The following is a 23440-nucleotide window of genomic DNA, read 5'->3' on the forward strand; positions in this document are numbered from 1 at the left end:
AACTGGAAATTAATTATCATAGCATAGAGAAAACACATTTATTAGTGTTTAAAAACTAATATAGACTTACCTGGCCATTTGGGTTTCCTGGATTAATGAAAAAAAGGGCTCTCAGAGTAATACCCTTTTGTCTAGCAGTTGAGCTCAAAGACCTCAACTCCCTACCATGTTGCTTAATCAAGATAATAAGGAACCTGAAAAATCATTATGCATTGCTCTATTATCTTTCTTGTATCCAAAACGTTTTCAAAAAAGATACAGTGCATTTCCTTAAACCCTTAAACTGCACTTCCTGTTTTACCCCTGTGACTATATGTCTATATGCACCAGTAGCTCTACCAGGAGTTTGATCAAGAATCTGCCATGCTCGTTCGATGAAATCAGCATTGTAAGTTTTATATATGCAAATTAGTATACTTGAATGCATATATTGATTAAAAAGATGGAAAGTTTTCTATAAATATACTCATTATTAATTATTTCCCCGATATATACATCCCTGACATGCTTATTTAATAAGGTTTTTTAGTGAATCCAGTTCATTACATTACCTGAGCTAGAGAGACAATTTCACCACGTACAACATACTCACATTTCAAGACCTGGAAATTAAGGGGAAAAAATTAGTACAAAGGACATTCTAGCTAACCTTTCCTTGTTGGTGTTATAGAAACAGTAAAAGGGACTGGATCTACTTGAAATTAAAACCCCTAGATTAATCTTCAAAATCAAAAACAAAAATTAAACAGTTATCTTGTACCGAACTCCGATTCAGGCGTTAAGATTTAAACTGTATAAAGCTCAAGTAAGCGAACTAAAGCAAACAAGATCAAAGCGATGAACAAAGTGAAAAACATAAATGAGAAGCAAGGAAACGACCTTTGGGTTGAGGGAGTCGATAGTAAGCGGCGGTGTTGACTTGTCAGAAGCCATGGATGTGTCGGAAGGAAGAGATGTGAAGAATCGAGCAAGCCTAGCAGAAGTGTAGTACCGATTTGAAGAAGAAGACGATTGATGATGGGGATTGAGATTACAGATGAGTAGAACCTGGGAAAGGAATAGAGATTACAAGTTCCTGGTATAGAAGAAAAAACCGGACATCCAAAGAGTCGAAATCCAAAAGAGAAAGGGGGAGAAAACCTTTGTTGGGCAGCCGACTGGGATCGGCGAAGCAATTGAGAGGAAAATGTCTGGGCAGCGGACTGGAAAATGAAGACTGAAAGGGTTTTTGTTACGGTAAAACCCTATAGAGACGACATGTCGTCTCTATAGGTAAACGAAAACGGCATTAAAAAATAAAATAAAATAAAAAAACTGATCACGTGGATCGGTCCCACCTTTTCCAAACGACATGTCGTCTGGATAGCTTGACCAAAACGACATCGTATTCCATTTCTGCAAGACGGATAAAAAATATATCAAAATTAATTTTTAAGCACCCTATAGAGACGACATATCGTCTGCATAGGCTGACGAAAACGGCATCGTATTGCTTTTCTGCGACAAAGGATTAAAATAACTCGAAAATATGTTTTTAATTCCTCCTCACAACGACATGTCGTCGGTATTAAAATTCGATATACCCCCAATATTTTGCCCCTTCCCGCCGAGCCTATGCAGACGACTTGTCGTCTGTATAGCTTTTCTGGTCAACGACATATGGTCAACGTTTGAAAATTCTGTCCAGACGACATGTCGTCTCTATAGATCGATTTTTGCCGACGACATATGTCGTCTGGATAGGTGTCGTCTGCAAAGGGTTAGATCCTTGTCGTCACAACCGCAATAGTCGATGCTGAATGCCATCCCTTAACTCATGCCTATCGTCAGGTTTTGTCGTCACAACCTTAATATATCTCACGTCTTTTATTTGGCTATACGTAAAAATTTGTCATAATAAACAGAAATGATGCTTATACTGTTCTACCCAATATCCAAATAGCCAAATAGGATACGCTAGATATGACTGAGAATTCTTCTTTTAGTTTGCTGTTATATATGTTTACTTGTATATATATCTTGTGTACTTGTTAATTATTTGGCATTGGGACTCGTAAATCTATAATGCAAAATATCTAAAATGTCATAAATTAATAGATGTGATACTAACCTTAAAAATGAAATCACACCAAATAGCCTTTGAAGCCTTTTCTCATATATAGCAGATTAATTCCGGCTTTTTTATCTCTTCTCATTTGAAACCCATGGTTTGCCTGCCTGCCTGGCACCCATCTAAATTCCAATGCATCCCCTAATTAAGTGAATCAATATTCAAAGGAAGATCACAAAAGACAAAGTTGGAAGTATGGCTGTAAAGATATCCAGATTCATCAACATTATAATCATGTATTGATGATATCTTTTGAAAGTATATTAGATAATGTAGTTGATCATAACGAAGATCAAACTTTGATCATTTGAGTATCTGTTTTGTATACATAGGACATGCACAATCGGTTCATTGCATTTTAATAAGTTTATCGATTGCAAGTATGACAAACAGAACTAAATAGAATTGTATCACCAATATTTATACATAAATAAATAGGCTTATATATGCCCTATGGCTTTCATTCACAACCAATTACTTTTTTCATTTTATCTCAGTTTTGACTTTTGAGTTAATTTGTTAATTTAGATGCATGACAATTGGACCTAGATCATGTAACTGGGAACATAACTATTTTATTATAAATTTTTTGTGTAAATATATTAATTACTTCTGTTGGAGTTATTCTTGTTCATTAGTTACACCGTCAATCTTAGTTGATGAACATCTGATGCATCCATTTACAAAAAACATGAATATATATATATATATATATATATATATATATATATATATATATATATATATATATATATATATATATATATATATTGACAAGAATTCTAAACTTATTCAAACAGAGAAGAATTTTAATTGCACCCTATTACAACTGATTTTTATCTTGTTGGAAAAATGCAGATGTCAGAATATATATGCGAAGAGTTGATTGTTGAAATATTTACAAGACTACCACCCAAATCCCTCCTCGATTTAGATCACTCTCTAAATCGTTATATACTTGTATTTTTAGCCCTGGGTTCATGCGCATGCACACTTTCCGATCCCCACAAAAAATCCGCTTCACGCATGAAAATATTGACAATAATAAAATAGCAGAAGACGTTTATACATTACACGGAGAAGACGAATTGCCATTGTGTTTGTTTCCCAAACATGGATATATTGGTATAACAACAACAATTCCGTTTCCTTGTAGCAATAGGTTCAGAACTGTTGGTTCATGTAATGGAACTTTCTGTTTGAAGACTAAAAATGGTTTGACTCTATGGAACCCTTCAATCAGACGCAAAGTAAGAGTGCCTGAATGTCCTCGGAGTTCTGAACTCGCTTTGGGAGGTATTGGGTTTGGATTTGACCCAATCAGTGATGATTACAAAATTGTTTGGATATCATATGAAAAAGACACTTCATTTGTGTATGCAGTGAAAACGGGCACTTGGTGTGAAGTTGCTTCCCCTAAACCAGTTTACTTCTGTGTTATATGAGGCTTTTTTATTCAATGGAGTGTTGCATTGGGAAGTAACTCGTGATCATATCAAATCACAAGACATATACCTCCTTCCTATATACTGACATTCGATTTGAGTACTCATGTTTTTTGGTATGATTCCATTGCCTGGACCCACTTGGGATTGGTTAACAACACGAATAACAACCATCCAAGATTCTCTAGCTTTGATTTCTTATCGTATGGATGTTGATGATACTTGGATTCGGGTATGGAGAGATGCTTCTTGGTCTGTGGTTTTTAAATTGGGAACAGGTAAACTTCCAGTTGATGGAGCTTTTCAATTCCAACCACAACCGCAAACGACCAACGAGTGTAATTTGTTGCTCACTACTTATGGGGAAGGGTTCCAAATTTATAATCCCAAGACAGGGGTGCGATCAGGAGTACTTGGATTCAATGCTGCTTCTAGTTTAATAGACTTTCGGGAGTGTGTCGAAACACTTCATTTGTTAGACATAGGGGAGGTTGCTTGCAAAACAACTCAACTATGAGGAAAAAATTTACATCATATATTTGGGTTTTTGACGCATTTTGATTACCATTTTAGTCTTTATCATTGGTACAAAAGAGTTGATATTACTTACTGATTCCTTCATTCTATTAATAAAAAACCGAATATGTAATTTCCCACTTCTTTGCCAATAAAATGAGATCTTATTGGGGCTGTTTTAACGGCTAGACTTTATATAAATTGAACTTCAAGAAGCAGGAATTAAGTTGTACAATATAGAAGGTGTTGGTCCATGAGTTCCATATCAAATCCCTACACCATTTAGCTTTATTTTTAAGCCATAAAATGCTCAAAGTCTTGACCTCATAAGTTAGAGTAGACAATATCTTCACTTTGCTATTGAAAATCATACCGTGCCTGTACGTCCATATGGTAAATAATAGCACCCTTGAAATCGCTTCAAAAATATCTTGAGACCTGTTTTCACACCATAAGTAGAGTTTATCCCTAGGAAGGCATTAAATGAGTCGTTCAATATAGGAGTCCATGAAAGCATTGCAAAGCGGACACATGGTGCATGCGATGATTACCGCCTACGTGTGAGGTTGAACCAGGTGGACAATCTATCAAGTCTCAACCACTAAATGAGGACGTTTATTTTGTTGGAACTACCTTAGACCAATGAGGCTAACGTTTTTCATTGTCAACAGTCGAAAGGTAATAAAAATATGTTGCATTTGCTTATAATAATGTCTTTTTGTCATCTTGATTCTACATGCTGTTGGCCCTAATGATTTCTAAAGTATTGTGGAAATAATTGTAATTTTGCTACCTGTATTCTTGTAAATTAAATTACCAAAGAGCTTCTATCTCAACAATATCCCGTGTTGTCCTCTGTCCTTGAGGTTGAGTGTTCAAGTCTCGTTGTGGACATAGATAGAATTAAGGTGTATTTTAGGAGTAGACTTTTTTGCTACCTTAGATTTCCAACCATTAGACTTTTTTAATCCGGCCTTTCTCATTCAATTTAACGAGTACTTGATATGCATTAATGGTCTTGTTTTGATTGTATGTTATTCATGTAGGCAAGCTCGAATCTAATGTGCGTCATACAAATTAGAAATTGGATTCTCTAACTATATGACCACATGAATGACCAGTTATATCTATGACAAACATGAGAGAGAGACAGATTTATTACCTCTTGTCGTAGAAAGCTATTTCGTAAAATACATTAGGATTAAAATAAATGAGACTATTTATAGAGTGGTTGACCTAATAATAATGGGCAAAAAAATCATGGGCCGAAGTCAATGCTGGCAAAATTGGTCCTAGTGCGAGTCAAAATTTGCTCTCAAAGAAAACATGTTATGCTGCTTGAGCATTTGTTGCCCGCTTAAGGAATGTTGGCTGCTTACTCATAAATAGCCTACTCTTGCTAATAGGGGCGGAGCCTCTAAGCCAGGGGGCCATGACCCCCTGATTTTTGACCTCCTTAATACTGATTTTATATATAATAGATTGGTTTTATTTGTTGACTAAGCATTTGGCCCCATGTTCATGATATACGTATTTCTATATATTCATATAAATAACTAACTATAAAATAGAAACACAATCTTATTTGATGTTTGTTAGTTTCTAAGCTCATATTTATTTAAATAAAAGAATATTATAAAGATTTAAGAAAAATTAAAATTATTGAAAATAATTTGATCTGGTAATTGTCAATGTATAATTATTAATTCTGTAAAATAATTTTTTGTACCGAAATATAAATATTGTTATTATATTTTACTACTTTGCTAACTATTAGTAAATCATAGTCTACGTCTAAATGGTAAAACAATGACTATTGGTTTCAGCCCTTCCGATTGTCCGTGTTTCCCCGTGCTTGCTAATTGCCATACGCAACCTGCTTAAGCTGACTATCAATACGTAGCCATGCTTATGATAACTCCAATAAGCAACTCAAGCCTCTACACTCAACAAATTTGTTCATTTTTACCCCCTAGCTAGATTTTTCATTTAAAGGGAGGCCACACCTTAGCTGACACACTCAACAAGTTTGTTCATTTTTACCCTATAGCAAGAGTTTACCTTTAAAGAACGGTCACACCTTAGCTAATGGGATGAAGTTGTTGGGTCGGAGCGTTGCTTTATTCAAGGGAGAAAAACAAAAGTAATTGACTAGAAATGGAGGAGGGCGTAAAAGGTTGTTTGGCAGGATTTGAATTTATAAGAGTTGAATTTTTAAGTGGCCTGAATTTCTAAGAGGGTCTGAATTTTTAACATCTAAATTTTCAAATGTTGTTTGGTTGGAACCTCTGAATTGTAGTGCTGAATTATAAAATTGCCATTTTACCATTCTATGTTATTTTTTGCTAAATTTAACATTTTTTTTATAAAATAACTGAATAAACTTCTTGAATAATTATAAAAAATTTCCAAACACCATATAAAATCCAGATTAAACATAAATCCAAATCAAACATAACATTATCATTTCTTGATTATACCCAAAGCTCATGTTTCGTTGCTTTGTGAAATCTTTTTGAACCATCACCATCCATAACAAATCTAATGTTAATGAGCTCCGTAAACTTGTGGGTATGAAATCTCCTCTACTAATAGACACCACATTTTCAAGATATAACATTATACTTTCATTTAGTGAATCCATAACATGCTAATAATCAGATTTCATCAAGCAAAACATCAAAGCATATGATTTCATCAGCAAAATATTATCATATTTCAGAAGGAAAAAAAAAAAAGCAAAGCATATGATTTCACTAGCAACATTAACAAATTTCAAAGATCAACAACAGATGTCAACGACAATTCAACACATAATAACAAGATCCCCAACAAATTTTAGCAAATGAACAAAATCAGCAACTTATATTAGCAACAAGGAACACATTTTCAATAAAAAAAGAACAATGAGAAACTAGTAACATATTCTCAGCAATATATTTCACCAAATAAACACAATCAGAAATCAACCAATATATTTCAGAAATCAACACATTATCATAAATTAAAACTGAACCACAACTAACCTCAAAGTAAGGTTCTAGTTTGGTGGAACGACTTCAAAAGATGCTTTGAATTTAGAAAAAAAAAAAAAAAAAACTTTCACTGTAAAAAAAAAAGAGCAACAATTCTCTGATTCTCAAATTACAGGGGAAACATACTCGATTTTCAAGCATAAAACTTGAAATACATAACAATAGAAAAAGAAAATTTTACATGCAGAAGATTCCAGAGGCGAAGGCGACAAAGGTGAAGCCACCGGAGGTGGAGGCGGAGGCGGCACATGTGAAGCAACAACAAAATTTGCTTGAAAACATTCTAGAAAGATTATACTTAATATCTAACATGTTATTATGATTATAATTATTATTATTACTATTATTATTTCATGAATTTATAAATGTATTTTATATGTAAAAGAAACGCATTTGTTTATTTAAAATTGTATTTATACCTTTAAAAATAAATAAAGACACTTAATACTATATAAAAAAATTTGTAAAGGTATATAAATATAGGTATATGCATTTTTCATTTTAAAATTGTGTATAAATATTTGTATGCTTTTTATTTATATTACTTATTAATATGTATATATAATGCAATTTATACGTATTTGTATCTATAAATACGTATATAACATTTTTACATGTATAGAGATATTAATAGGATTTTTATACGTTTTTATATGTATATTTTTAGATATATAACATTTTTTTATGTATAAAGGTACAAATACATACACAATGTTTTCATCGGTAAATTATATATATATATATATATATATATATATATATATATATATATATATATATATATATATATATAGAATTTACCTACTAGGTGACCGACTCTAGCAGGTAAAATTTGGCTAATTCGACAATGCTGAGAATGAGTTTCGGAGATGAAGCTAACCTGATATCCATGCTTTCATTATTCGCGTTTTTTCGCTTCGCTCTTCAAAATATCATCGATTCATGATTTTGGAGGTTAGATTTTTGGTAGCAAAGAACACAATAACAAATATTATGAAAGGAAAAATTAGGAATCTTTTGAGCAATTCCTGAACGACATCTAGAATTTGAGCGGTAAAAGAAAAAAATGGTAGCCTAAGAAGATGACATTTCCGTATGCTAAGGAATTTCTCTTGACCGGAGTGTCGAGCCCCTGTGTCCCCTCTTTATGTGTTCCTAAAGTACTTCTCCATTGAGGTATGGGGTGTTTTATGATTGTAAACCAGCGATAGAGAGACCTACTATATGTAAGTCTTTAGTCGTCATAAATGGTGTTCTTTCGTTGTGATGCTACCATTTTCTTGAGAAGAGAAAAAGGTAGCAATGGTGGTTTTGACAAGAGAGAGAGAGAGAGAGAGGGCCAACGACTGAAGAGCGGCTGGATTAGGGTTTCAAATTGACGAGCTGCTGTCTCTCGACGATAACGAATGAATAAGAGGCACAAAGGGTTGTTTCGGAAAATTACATAAGTATTTTAGGTGGGATAAATTGTTGGGCAGGGGGGGGGGGGCTAATAAAATGCCATGTGACAAATTTGTTATTATTTATTAGAATAGGGGATAGGTTGGGAAAAATGAAAGCAATCGTTTATATACATATAATATTGGTCTTGGTGAAAAAATCAAGGGCTATGGCCCTTAAGAGGATCTGACACAATTAGCATTTAAACAAGTGTCATTGTATGTAATTATTTATTTTTGTCAAACATTCTTATAATAAATAAAAACTATAGCTTCCAACTACCTGTAACTTGCTACCTACTACCGGTTAGACGGAGACATGGAGCGGTAATTAATGAAAATTGCAAAGCCTTTTCCAATAATGCGAGATAAAAATACCCCTTTAATATAAAATTCACAAATCCTAAACCGTGATCTATCTAAAGTTTTATAAAATGCCACAAAAATAGAGGAAAGAGGAAAACATGTCTCAAAACTTACCAAAAAGAAAAGCCTTTTCTAATGCGAGATTAAAATACTCCTTTAATAGAAAATCCACAAATCCTAAACATTATCGTGTGATCTATCTAAAGGTTTATAAAATGCCACAAAAATATAGAAAAGGGGAAAACAAGTCTCAAAACTCACCAAAAAGATAAAAAAAACCTTTAAATCCTACTCTCCTTACAACGTCAGGCCGTCACCACCGGACACCACCATTCCCCGTCACCGTTGCCCCTGCTATGTGCAGCCTCCGGTCTTAGTTGACAACCGTTAAAACCCCAATAGTCGATGCTGAATGCCATCCCTGAACTTATGCCTATCGACAGGTTTCGTCTCACAACCTTAATCTATCTCACGTCTTCTATTTGGCCATACGTAAAAATTTGTGATAATAAAGAGAAATGATGCTTCTACAGTTCTACCCAATATCCAAATAGGATACGCTACATATGACTATGAGAACTCTTATCTTAGTTTGTTGTTATGTTTATTTGCATATATATCTTGTGAACTTGTTAATTATTTGGCATTGGGACTCTTAAATCTGTAATACAAAATATCTAAAATGTCATAAATAAATAGATATTCTTGTTCATTAGTTACACCGTCAATCTTAGTTGATGAACATCTGGTGCATCCATTTACAAAATAACATGAATATATATATTGACAAGAATTCTAAACTTATTCAAACAGAGAAGAATTTTAATTGCACCTTATTACAACTGACTTTTATATTGTTGGAAAAATGCAGATGTCAGATTATTTATGCCAAGAGTTGATTGTTGAAATTTTTACAAGACTACCACCCAAATCCCTCCTTCGATTTAGATCACTCTCTAAATCGTTATATACCTGTATTTCTAGTCCCGGGTTCATACGCTTGCACACATTCCGATCCCCACAAAAAAATCCGCTTCACGCATGAAAATATTGACAATAATAAAATAGCAGAAGTCGTTTATACATTACACGGAGAAGACGAATTGCCCTTGTGTTTGTGTCCCAAACGTGGATATATTGGTATAACAACAACAATTCCGTTTCCTTGTAGCAATAGGTTCGGAACTGTTGGTTCATGTAATGGAACTTTCTGTTTGAAGACTAAAAATGGTTTGACTCTATGGAACCCTTCAATCAGACGCAAAGTAAGAGTGCTTGAATGTCCTCGGAGTTCTGAACTCGCTTCGGGAGGTATTGGGTTTGGATTTGACCCAATCAGTGACGATTACAAAATTGTTTGGATATCATATGAAAAAGACACTTCATTTGTTTATGCGGTGAAGACGGGCACTTGGTGTGAGATTGCTTCCCCTAAACCTGAGTTTACTTATGTGCGACGTGAGGCCTTTTTATTCAAAGGAGTATTGCATTGCGAGGTAAATCGTTTTGACTTAGACTTTTCTTGTATACTGACATTCGATTTGAGCACTCATGTTTTTGGTATGATTCCATTTCCTGGATCGGCTCTGGACCGGTTGACAACAAGACTAACAACCATCCAAGATTCTCTAGCTTTGATTTCTTATCGTATGGATGTTGATGATACTTGGATTCGGGTATGGAGAGATGCTTCTTGGTCTGTGGTTTTTAAATTGGGAACAGGTAAACTTCCAGTTGATGGAGCTTTTCAATTCCAACCACAACCGCAAACGACCAACGAGTGTAATTTGTTGCTCATTACTTATGGGGATGGGTTCTAAATTTATAATTCCAAGACAGGGGTGCAATCAGGAGTACTTGGATTCAATGCTTCTGCTAGTTTAATAGACTTTCGGGAGTGTGTCGAAACAATTCATTTGTTAGACATGGGGGAGGCTGCTTGCGAAACAACTCAACTATGAGGAAAAAATTTACAACATTTGGGTTTTTGATGCTTTTTGATTACCATTTTAGTCTTTATCATTGGTACAAAAGAGTTGATGTTACTTACTAATTCCTTCATTCTATTAATAAAAAACCGAATATGTAATTTCCCACTTCTTTGCCAATAAAATGAGATCTTATTGAGGCTGTTTTAACGGCTAGACTTTATATAAATTGAACTTCAAGAAGCACGAATTACATTGTACAATATAGAAGGTTGTTGGCCCATGAGTTCCATATCAAATTCCTACACCTTTTAGCTTTATTTTTAAGCCATAAAATGCTCAAAGTCTTGACCTCATAACTTAGAGTAGACAATATCTACACTTTGCTATTGAAAATCATACCATGCCTATACGTCTATATGGTCAATAATAGCACCCTTGAAATCGCTTCAAAAATATATTGAGACCTGTTTTCACACCATAAGTAGAGTTTTCCCACACTATAAGTATATTATATCCCTAGGAAGACATCAAAGGAGTCGTTCAATATAAGAGTCCATGAAAGAATTGCAAAGCGGACACATGGTGCATGCGATGATTACCCCCTATGTGCGAGGTTGAACCTGGTGGACAATCTACCGAGTCCCAACCGCTAAATGAGGACATTTATTTTTTTCGGAAACTATCTTAGACCAATGAGGCAAAGTTGTTCATTGTTAACGGTCAAAAGGTAATAAAATTATGTTGCATTTGTTATAATAATGTCTTTTTGTCATCTTGATTCTAGGGGCCGTTGGCCCTAATGATTTCTAAAGTATTGTGGAAATAATTGTTTTTTTGCTACCTGTATTCTTGTAAATTAAATTACCAAATGGCTTCTAGCACAGCGGTATCCGGTATTCCCTCCCTCCTTGAGGTTAAATGTTCAAGTCTCGTCGTAGGCATAGATGGAATTAAGAGGTATTTTAGAAGTAGATAGGTTATATTATATTTTATGTTCAAAAAAGAAAAAGAAAAAAAAACTTAAAAGTAATGCAAATGATTTAGGATATTATTTCATTTTGCTACCTCATATTTCCAACCATTAGACTTTTTTAATCTGGCCTGTCTCATTCAATTTAACGAGTACTTGATGTGCATTAATGGTCTTATTTTGATTGTATGTTATTCATGCAGGCAAGCTCCAATCTAATGTGCGTCGTACAGATTAGAAGTTGGATTCTCTAACTATAGGACCACATGATTGATCGGTTATATCTATGACGAACATGAGAGAGAGATTTATTACTTCTTGTCATAAAAGGCTATTTCGTACAATACATTAGGATTACAATAAATGAGACTATTTATTGAGTGGTTGAGGGCAAAAAACGTCATGGGCCGAAGTTAGTGTTGGCAAAATTGGTCACAGTGCGAGTCAAAACTTGCTCTAAAAGAAAACATGCAATGCTGCTTGAGCATTTGTTGCACGCTTAAGGAATGTTAAGTTGGCTGCTGACTCATAAATAACCTACTCCTGCTAACAGGTGCGGAGCTTCTAAAGGGCCAGGGGGCCATGGCCCACTGATTTTGGACCTCCTTAATACTGATTTTATATATAAAAGATTGGTTTTATTTGTTGACTAACCATTTGACCCCATGTTCATGATATACGCATTTTTATATATGCATAAATAACTAATTGTAAAACAGAAACACCATCTATACAACAACGTATTTTTGCCCCAGAGACGCATCAATAATCAGAGACAAAAAATAGTAAGCTTATGTTATATTTTTTTTCAAGAATCTTTTCAAATTTCAAATTCGGGCCATATGATGTTTTTGAAAGTCAAGGGCATAATTGTAATTTGACAAATGTTAATTTTGGTTGTAGTAACGTGCAACTGACTGTTAAATCTAAATTCGAGTATAATAAAATCAAATTGTATGCTTTATTGTTATTATCCCTATTACTCTCAGTTTCTAATTGGAATTCCCCATCTTTGCAGTGAACTGATTGTGTCACATATAAATAAAAAGAAAGGTGTGTAATTTATTTGTAATTTTGATTAAATTTTCTTTTTTTATCCATTTTCGTGGAATCTCCATTGTAATTAAAGGTGTGTATTCTATTTGTAATTTTGATAAAAGTATCCTTTTAATCCATTCTAATATTAGATTTAAGTTCAGTTAATGTTTCAGGCATAAGAAACATGACATGTTTATTGAAGCCTATGGTTACATATGCTAGGTATTTTAAAAAAGAAAAAGGATTTGACGCATGACATTTTAGGGAGTAGGGTAACCCCACCATCTTGCTTTACTGTGGACATCATTTGTGGGCTGAAAGGTCAAAAGCCTTATATAAAAAAGTGTCATCCTAAAAAATAGTGGTTATGTATATCATCATTTATGTTGTTACTCTTAAAATTCGTTTATTTTTATGTAGTTTTTGTTTGTTTTCATTTAAAAAAAAAAATAGACAAATAAACATGATTCGAAGATTGATGTAATTATTGTTTTACCCTTCAAGGATGGTTCAAGGTCACACATTTTGAATCTCATTTTTTTTCAGTCTGCAACTGCTGTCGTAGGAGGTGGAATTTTGTGAAGATGGGCTAGCAATGACTATCGGTGATCTGCATATGCTGATCTTCAACATAAGCTTGTTAAGAGGTGATATTTTGAATGAACGACATGCTGCTTGAAGTGTAAGTACGTTTCCATTATCCGTAAATGAATATAAATATCTTTTTATTATGAGTAAAGAGTAAAGTAGATTGTCTATATTGGTAAAAGGAGTAAATCATGTTTTTATTTCTCACAATTTGCCCAATAGGAACTAATATTTAATGTTTGTAATTTACTGTTGAAAACATTATCATAAGTTGAAATGTTTTTTTGGGAAAGGATCCAACGATTCTTTTAGGATGAACTTCAAAATGTTTATTTTACCATTTTCTTTATTTTCTCTAGATTGCACAATAACCTTTTTGTGCCTCTTTTTGCATTTAAACGACTAAACTATTTTATGTTGTTATCAGTATCCTATTTGCTTCAAAAGTGAACATATTTTACTTTTAATTGAGGAACTAATGCATTGTTTTTCGGCTTCAAGGTATGATATTTAAAGTTGATTTTAAAAAAGACGAGAAATCCTTTCAACTTAAGGAAGGTCATTGGATGACCATAACCACAAATTACATAAATAAGGAGATGTAGAGACTGTATCAACGAGCTACAAAAAAAAGTTCAAGTGACTTTTAAAGCTAGGAAACAACATTGAACCATCCTCAAATGGTAGCCCTTCACTTGATTAGCGTTGCATTTTTCATCAAGATATGTGTAGTCAAGTAAAGATGGGTAGAGTTAGCATGATCCTTCATTTTCACTGCAAAATCAGTTGATTTTTGTTAACTTTCTTGAAAAATGTTAAGTTTATGATGTTGATCCTATGTGACAAAATGGAACAATTTAAAAAATTACTTCATGAGACTTTTATATTAGAATCTTAGCATATGTTTGGTTGATCATAATATCTCAATTGTCGCAAACAGGCTCAAGAGATCTCAACTGGTTTATGTCAACCTAATGTTTAGCATATGTAACTATGTCTAGGCATCTGAACATAGTTAAATTAATTTTCTCACTCCCATTAATTTTAAGACAATATGTATATGGTCATAGCATTTACATATAATTAAGCCATATATGTCCATATGCATATATGATGCATGCAGTTGCAATTATGAATATAATCCTGATTTATAAATCATATATGCTTCATTTAAAAGATAGCAAACAAGAAAATTGAATGGATTTTTATTTTTATTTTTATTTTTTGTTTTCATGTTAGTGTTAGGGTTGTATACTTCTAACCTAGCAGAACACAAAATCTAAAAATTATTGGCAAATGATGACATCAAATGGAATTTGACATTTCTTGTATTTAACCCATGATTTTTAGAAAATTCAACCAATGTTTTTTACACAACCTAAAAAGGTATGTACGATTCATTAGAATTGTGTAGACTTGCGTAAATATGGATGGTAGTTTAACTTTGTTATCTAACCATTTTTTATTTTTTATTTTTTATTTTTTTATTTTTTTTTATTTTTTTTGCTTTTTACTATTTTTTTAGAAATTTTAAAATACTTGAATTATTCCTTTATTTTTAGACAATATGATGTTTTTATATAGTTAACAAAATCAAAGACATTTTTGTAATTTTTAAAATTAACGACAATTTTTCATCTTTATAATAAAGGAAGCTCAATATGCGAAAAAGAAATTAGTGACCATTTCGTTTAAGATGAAAAAGAAGTTACATAACAATAAAATTTAGGCTTTAGTTATGTATTTATGCGACCTAACAATTTTTTATTAAGTTATATAAAAAAGTAGGGTTCTTAACAATTTATTCAGTCGTTCTAATTTGCTTTCCGTTTATACCATAAAAACATATTTCTTATAAAATAAAGATAACATCTTAACATAAATAAATTAATCTCAATAGTAAAAGCTAAAATATTTCAACTAACTCACATACCCCAACATATACGTCTACAATCCAAATATGTCAAAAAAAAAAAATACTGTTCAGCCTTAAAATCTCAAGATTCGCTTCATTTTATTACGTGTTTATATTTTCCGAATATGACATGTTTTTGAAAAAAAAAATGAATGAAAGAAAACTAATGGTCGTCCGCTGCTGTCCGTGAGTGTCCTGCTAGTGTGTGTGTATATATATATATATATATGTATATATATATATATATATATATATATATATATATATATATATATATATATATATATATATATATCATTTGCATTTAAAGCAAAATCATCTGTTATATAACTAATTTTAAATAACAAACGAAACAAAAATATATACGAAGTAAATATGAAATAGATACAAGTTATAGGGCCCTTGAGGAATTGGTCTTATATCCCTACATAAAACTAAAAATATATACGAAGGAAATATGAAATAGATACGAGTTATAGGGCCCTTGAGGAATTGGTCTTACATCCCAACATAAAACCTATCTTTTCTTGCTAAATCTTTTTCCTTCTTCGTCGTGATCCGGTGCTCCTCTTCTTCCTTTTCTCTGGTGAGTGGCTTTGTTAATTCCCCATTAAGATCTTTTTTTTTTTTTTTTTTTTTTTTTTTTTTTTTTTTGCTTTCAAGTTTATGTATTGATGGCTGTAAAGATATTCATATTTACCGACATTATGATCACATATGGAAGATATTTCTTTTGAAAGTTTATTAGATAATGTAGTTAATCATAACGACGATCAAAGTTTGGTAATTTGAATCTGTTTTGTATACATAGGACATGAGCAATCGGTTCATTGCATTTTAATAAATTTATCGATTGCAAATATGACGAACAAAATTAAATCGAATTGTATCTCGGTTATAAATACGACAAATCAAATTAAATCCAATATATATATATATATATACATAAATAAATATGCATATAATTGCCCTGTGGCTTTCCTTCACAACCAATTACTTTTTCCATTTTCTCTCAGTTTTGAGTGAGTTTGTTAATATAGATGCATGACAATTGGACCTAGATCATGTAACATAACTCTATTATTATTAATTTTTTTATTGTAAATATATTAATTACTTGTGATGGAGTTATTCTTGCTCATTAGTAACACCGTCAATCTTAGTTGATGAACATCTGGTGCATCCATTTACAAAAACATGAATATATATATATATATATATATATATATATATATATATATATATATATATATATATATATATATATATATATATATATTTATTGACAAGAATTCTAAACTTATTCAAACAGAGAAGAATTTTAATTAACTGCACCCTATTACAACTGACTTTTATATTGTTGGAAAAATGCAGATGACAGATTATCTATGCGAAGAGTTGATTGTTGAAATATTTACAAGACTACCACCCAAATCCCTCCTCCGATTTAGATCACTCTCTAAATCGTTATATACTTGTATTTCTAGTCCCCAGTTCATACGCTTGCACACATTCCGATCCCCACAAAAAATCCGCTTCACGCATGAAAATATTGACAATAATAAAATAGCAGAAGTCGTTTATACATTACACGGAGAAGACGAATTGCCATTGTGTTTGTGTCCCAAACGCGGATATATTGGTATAACAACAAGAATTCCGTTTCCTTGTAGCAATTGGTTCAGAACTGTTGGTTCATGTAATGGAACTTTCTGTTTGAAGACTAAAAATGGTTTGACTCTATGGAACCCTTCAATCAGACGCAAAGTAAGAGTGCCTGAATGTCCTCGGAGTTCTGAACTCGCTTTGGGAGGTATTGGGTTTGGATTTGACCCAATCAGTGATGATTACAAAATTGTTTGGATATCATATGAAAAAGACACTTCATTTGTTTATGCGGTGAAGACAGGCACTTGGTGTGAGATTGCTTCCCCTAAACCTGAGTTTACTTATGTGCGACGTGAGGCGTTTTTATTTAAAGGAGTATTGCATTGGGAGGTAAATCATTTTGACTTAGACTTTTCTTGTATACTGACATTCGATTTGAGCACTCATGTTTTTGGTATGATTCCATTTCCTGGATTGGCTCCGGACTGGTTGACGACAAGACTAACAACCATCCAAGATTCTCTAGCTTTGATTTGTTATCGCATGAATATTGATGATAGTTGGATTCTGGTATGGAGAGATGCTTCTTGGTCTGTGGTTTTTAAATTGGGAACAGGTAAACTTCCAGTTGATGGAGCTTTTCAATTCCAACCACAACCACAAACGACCAACGAGTGTAATTTGTTGCTCACTACTTATGGGGAAGGGTTCCAAATTTATAATCCCAAGACAGGGTTGCGATCAGGAGTACTTGGATTCAATGCTTCTTCTAGTTTAATAGACTTTTGGGAGTGTGTCGAAACACTTCATTTGTTAGACATGGGCGAGGCTGCTTGCGAAACAACTCAACTATGAGGAAATTTTTTACAACATTTGGGTTTTTGACGCATTTTGATTACCATTTTAGTCTTTATCATTGATACAAAAGAGTTGATGTTACTGATTCCTTCATTCTATTAATAAAAAACCGAATATGTAATTTCCCACTTCTTTGCCAATAAAATGAGATCTTATTGGGGCTGTTTTAACGGCTAGACTTTAATTAAATTGAACTTCAAGAAGCAGGAATTACATTGTACAATATAGAAGGTTGTTGGCCCATGAGTTCCATATCAAATTCCTACACCATTTAGCTTTACTTTTAAGCCATAAAATGCTCAAAGTCTTGACCTCATAAGTTAGAGTAGAAAATATCTTCACTTTGCTATTGAAAATCATACCGTGCTAGTACGTCTATATGGTCAATAATAGCACCCTTGAAATCTCTTCAAAAATATATTGAGACCTGTTTTCACACCATAAGTAGAGTTTATCCCTAGGAAGGCATTAAATGAGTCGTTCAATATAGGAGTCCATGAAAACATTGCAAAGCGGACACATGGTGCATGCGATGATGACCCCCTACGTGCGAGGTTGAACCAGGTGGACAATCTATCGAGTCTCAACTGCTAAATGAGGACGTTTATTTTGTTCATAACTACCTTAGACCAATGAGGCTAAAGTTATTCATTGTCAACAGTCGAAAGGTAATAAAATTATGCTGCATTTGTTTATAATAATGTCTTTTTGTCTTCTTGATTCCACGGGCTGTTGGCCCTAATGATTTCTAAAGTATTGTGGAAATAATATTAATTTTGCTACCTGTATTCTTGTAAATAATATTACTAAAAGGCTTCTATCTCAACGATATCCAGTGTTGTCCTTTCCTTGAGGTTGAGTGTTCATGTCTCGTCGTGGACATAGATGGAATTAAGGAGTATTTTAGGAGTAAAATAGAAACACAATCTTATTGTAAAATAGAAACACAATCCATGGAGGTTGAATGTTAACTAACAATTTGGCCCCATGTTCATGATATATGCATTTCTATTATTCTATATATGCATAAATATCTAATTGTAAACTAGAAACACAATCTTATTTGATATTTGATATTTGATAATCTTATAGAAATAGCAAGCCTAACAAACTTGGAAGGTAAATAAATAATTAACAGATTCCACTAAATACTAAAAACATCAAAAGGAATTATGAGTAAATTTAGGATTTTGATAAATTAGGAAACGAGAATTCTATAAAAAAAAAAAAAAAAAAAACATCCAATCTATTAACATATACCTTGGGATTTGAGAAGATACACAACCCTAGACTAAAACTCACCGCTGCCGGAAAAAAATAATTTCTCACTGGAAACATAACAACCGTCGGACTTCCAACTAGAATATATCGCCGCCGCCGGAGTGCTCACCACCATCTCTCTTGTGTCCGCCTCTATTGGTCCATGTCTCTCCTCTCAGCCATTGAGTAGCCTGAAACTTCGACATCGACCACCGCTAGTCCTTTGTCGGAGGGCTTTCTCCACCGTATGCCACACTGCATCTCGGACCAGTGAGGCAACGACCTCCGTTGACATTGATTTCTATTGACATTGATCTGTAAGTTGCTCTTTTGTCTCTATCTTTCTTTCCATTTATTTCACGAGCATGTTACAATATCTATGTTTTAAAGAGTACTCGTTATAAACCTGCATCATTTTTAAGAGAATTATCTATTTAGCTAGTCTATTATGAGGCTTAAGTATTTTTAATATTATTTAGACAAAATTGTAAAAATAGTTCATGTGGTATGCATTTTTTACGGGGTTTTAGTCCGAATCCCGACTTTTTGGGCTTCGTGGTCATTTTGAGCTAGTTTCATTGCGGATTTGGTCCTCGGTAAACTGAAATGACTTTAATACTCTTGATTATTTATTTTCTATTTCTAAATTCATCTTTGTTAAGTTTTAATAATTATTTATTCATTTTAGTAATAAAAAAATGAAAAAACCTTGAGCTCGTCACCGCTACCAGATCTGCAAACAGGATACTTGGATTTGAAAACGAGGTCCTCAGATATGAAAGTTATCATCTCCTTGAGCTCGTCTCGGCTAAAAGAGAAGACCTACGGCGGCGGCGTTAGGGCTTGCTTTAACTGGAGGAGGAGGAGCTCGTTAGCTGAGGAGGAGATCGGAGGCCCATGCACTCGATTTGATTTTTTCTTCTTGAAGGTGTTCATCCGAAATTCATTCATCGGATTTGAGTCCGTGTGTGTGGAGAAGAAGGAGATGGTGGAGGTTACCAGAAAAATCAATTTAAAGAAAAAATGAGGTGAAGGACACGGTGGTAGTGGGGGACGGTAGGTGGAGAGTGTATGTGTTCTTGAGTGTGTGTTCATGAATATGAATATATGTTCTTGAGTTTTGTATTGAGAGAGAGAGAGAGAGAGAGAGAGAGAAGAGAGAGAGAGAGAGAGAGAGAGAGAGGTGGGCCCCTCTTTTTATATTATTAAAAAATTATTAAAATAAATAAATAACAATTAGATTTTTAGAAAATTTGAAAGAAAAATGAAAAATAAATACCCCAAGCGTATTAAAGTCATTTCAGTTTACCGAGGGACCAAATAGGCAATAAAACTAGTTCAAAAGGACCACGAAGCCAAAAAAGTCAGAGTTTGGACTAAAACCCCCTAAAAAAAACCATACTACAGGGACCATTTTTACAATTTTGTCTATTATTTAATGTTTGTTAGTCCTAAACTCCTATTTATTTAAATAAAAGAATATTATAATGTTTAAAGAAAAATTAACATTAATGAAAATAATTTGATCGGCTAATTGTCAATGTATAATTAGTAATTTTGTAAAATAATTTTTCGTAAAGTTAAAATAATTAGTTGTACTGAAATATAATTATTGTTATTATATTTTACTACTTTGTTAACTATTAATAAATCATAGTCTGCGTCTATAAAGTGTCCATCCCGCCCTCCCCTCCCCCCCCCCCCACCCCCCGGTCTGCTAACTAACTAGCATATGTAACCTGCTTAAGCAAACTGCCAATAAGTAGCCATGCTTATGATGACTCCAATAAGCAACTCAGCCTTTACACTCAACAAATTTATTCATTTTTACCCCTAGCCGGATTTTACATTTAAAGGATGGTCACACCTTAGCTGACGCACTCAACAAATTTGTTCATTTTTACCCCATATTAGGAGTTTACCTTTAAAGGTAGGTCACACCTTAGTTGATGAGATGAAGTTGTTAGGTTGGAAAGATGCTTTATTCAAGGGAAAAAACGCAAGTAATCGACGAGAAATGGAGGAAGGGCGTTCGAACCCATATATCCTCCCCAGAAAGCCAACATCTTTACTGCTAGACTAAATGAGTTTGTTTGAAAATTTTCCTAAAAGATTATACTTAATATCTAACATGCAGGTTTATTATTATTATTATTATTATTATTATTATTATTATTATTATTATTATTATTATTATTATTTCATGAATTTATAAACGTATTTTTATATGTAAAAGAACGTATTTATTTATTTAAAATTGTATTTCTACCTTTAAAAATAATTAAAGATACTTTATACCATATAAATAAGTTTGTAAATGTATATAAATATAGGTATATGCTTTGTTTATTTTAAAATTGTGTAGAAATATTTGTATGCTTTTTTATGTATTTATACATATTTATATGTATATATGTATATATATAAATGCAATTTTATACGTATTTATATCTATAAATATGCATATAACATTTTTACATGTATAAATATATTAAAAGGATTTTTTTACGTTTTTATATCTAAAAATAGATATATAATATTTTTATACGTACAATGGTACAAATACATGCACAACATTTTTATATGTGTTTTGAAAGGTTAATTATATATATATATATATATATATATATATATATATATATATATATATATATATATATGTATAATAACGTTATATATGTATAAAAATATTTCTATATGTTAATTAAATATGTATAAGAATTTATTTGACAAAACTGTAAGATTGGTCCCTGTGGTATTCAAAAAATTTTGGATAGGATACAAAAAGTTTCCAACTTGCATGGAAGGTCTAAAATCAAAATTTTTATGGCTTTTTGGTCCTAAGACACTTGAAAAGGCGATTTTGCCCTTTTCGTTTCTTTTTTCTATTTTCTTTATTTACTTTGGTATTTAAATAATTAAAAATAAAAAATAAAAAGTAAAAAGTAATCTCTCTCTCTCACACAAAAACACAAATTGGTTTCTCTCTCAATAAGATGCATTCCTCAACAAACTACTTGTCGGAGCTACTCTCAATACACCACCGTTAACCACATTTCAAAATGGGAAAGAACTCGAAATTCTTCAAATCACTCCTCGGATTCAAGACCACCAAAGCCCCCCCCCCACCCAATCTTCACGTTCAGAGCATAAACAACCAAAGTGACGGTGGAGTTTTGCGAAATTGCACAAAGAGATTCCTCACCGTCGACTCTGGGACACTTCCAAAAAATTCCCTTTTTTTTTTTTACCTCCGATGTTAGATCTGCGCGTTCTTAGGCCTCTGATTGTGCTCTGTAACTCAACTTTAGATTTCATCTTCTCCCATAGAGTTGCCCCGACAGATAGAATTTGGTTCAAAACTCGATTTCAGACGTTCAACCCTTCCAGATCAAAAATTGATTAAAAAAATAGATTGGAGATTTCAAGAAGATGATACTGTTGTATATTTGCCCATTGATGTTCCTAAATCGAGGTGGAGGTAGATAGAGACAAAGTTTTGTTGAGAAATCGATATCTTACCTTCGATTTTCATTTCGTTTTTAGGGTTTTGTTGAGATATAGGCTTCGCACCGCCGCCTGCCATGGAGGTTTACTCCGGAATTGCAACGTTAGGGTTTCCAACGATGGTGAAATAGTTATGGTTTTTTTGCTTCATCTTTGTTTCCCAGTGCGAAATAAATGAACACGAGTACGACAAGGCAAAGGTGTGGATCGGAAGAGAGGAATGTATCTTACAACCAATTACAAAGCAAATACTTACCTGAGCTGGAGTCGAGAGAGAATGTGAGCGAAGAAGATACAACGGTGTTCTTGAATGTTGAAGAACAAAGCAATAAATGTGAGTGTTATTGGTTGCTGACGAGAGAGAGAGAGAGAGAGAGAGAGAGAGAGAGGGGTACGGTGGGTGGAGTCAGAGGGGTAGGATGATATTTTTTATTTTTTATTTTTTTATAATTTTTTAAATTATAACACAATAAAAAAATGGAAGAAAGAAATAATAAGGGTAAAACGGACATTTCAATATTTTCAGGACCAAAAGTAAAGAAAAAACCTTGATTTTGGACCATCCATGCAAGTTGGAAACTTTTTGGACCCTATCGAAAGTTTTTTGAATACCACAAGGACCAATTTTGCAGTTTTGTCACCTTTATTTTACATGTATAAAAACGTTATATATATATATATATATATATATATATATATATATATATATATATATATATATATATATAGACGTAGGTTCAAATATTTTCGCTATCTATTGTGTGCATATATGATTAATTCTAGACCAATCATTTTAGTTATTTTAAGAAAGTAATTAATGCATATTAAATGCTGAAGATGTAATTAATATCAAT

The 23440-nt window shown here is 32.8% G+C and overlaps 2 protein-coding genes across 2 annotated transcripts; one reads left to right on the plus strand and one right to left on the minus strand.

The window, feature by feature from the left end:
• Positions 1-69: 69 nt before the first annotated feature.
• Positions 70-16540, minus strand: LOC145064659 (uncharacterized). Its single transcript, XM_079012067.1, has 7 exons — positions 16471-16540; positions 15856-15970; positions 1338-1395; positions 1141-1266; positions 880-1047; positions 552-602; positions 70-194 (listed from the first exon to the last, which is right to left on the minus strand). The coding sequence occupies exons 1-7, from the start codon at positions 16538-16540 to the stop codon at positions 174-176; spliced, it is 609 nt and encodes a 202-aa protein (XP_078868193.1). The 3' UTR covers positions 70-173.
• A 181-nt stretch (positions 16541-16721) lies between these two features.
• LOC145064660 (putative F-box protein At3g16210) lies at positions 16722-17816 on the plus strand. The gene has a single exon (XM_079012068.1). The coding sequence runs from the start codon at positions 16722-16724 to the stop codon at positions 17814-17816; it is 1095 nt and encodes a 364-aa protein (XP_078868194.1).
• Positions 17817-23440: the final 5624 nt, after the last annotated feature.

The sequence above is a fragment of the Lactuca serriola genome, chromosome 7 (assembly GCF_051521515.1).
Source record: "Lactuca serriola cultivar US96UC23 chromosome 7, Lser_US96UC23_V15, whole genome shotgun sequence".
Lineage (NCBI taxonomy): Eukaryota > Viridiplantae > Streptophyta > Magnoliopsida > Asterales > Asteraceae > Lactuca > Lactuca serriola.

Coding starts and splice junctions, on each gene's coding strand:
- LOC145064659 (XM_079012067.1), bottom strand. CDS start 16,540: ATGGATGCACCAGATGTTCATCAACTAAGATTGACGGTGTTACTAATG. Junction 1,267..1,337: donor CGACATGTCGTTTGGAAAAG/GTGGGACCGATC, acceptor GTTTACCTATAG/AGACGACATGTCGTCTCTAT. Junction 195..551: donor AAATTGTCTCTCTAGCTCAG/GTAATGTAATGA, acceptor ATGATTTTTCAG/GTTCCTTATTATCTTGATTA.
- LOC145064660 (XM_079012068.1), top strand. CDS start 16,722: ATGCAGATGACAGATTATCTATGCGAAGAGTTGATTGTTGAAATATTT.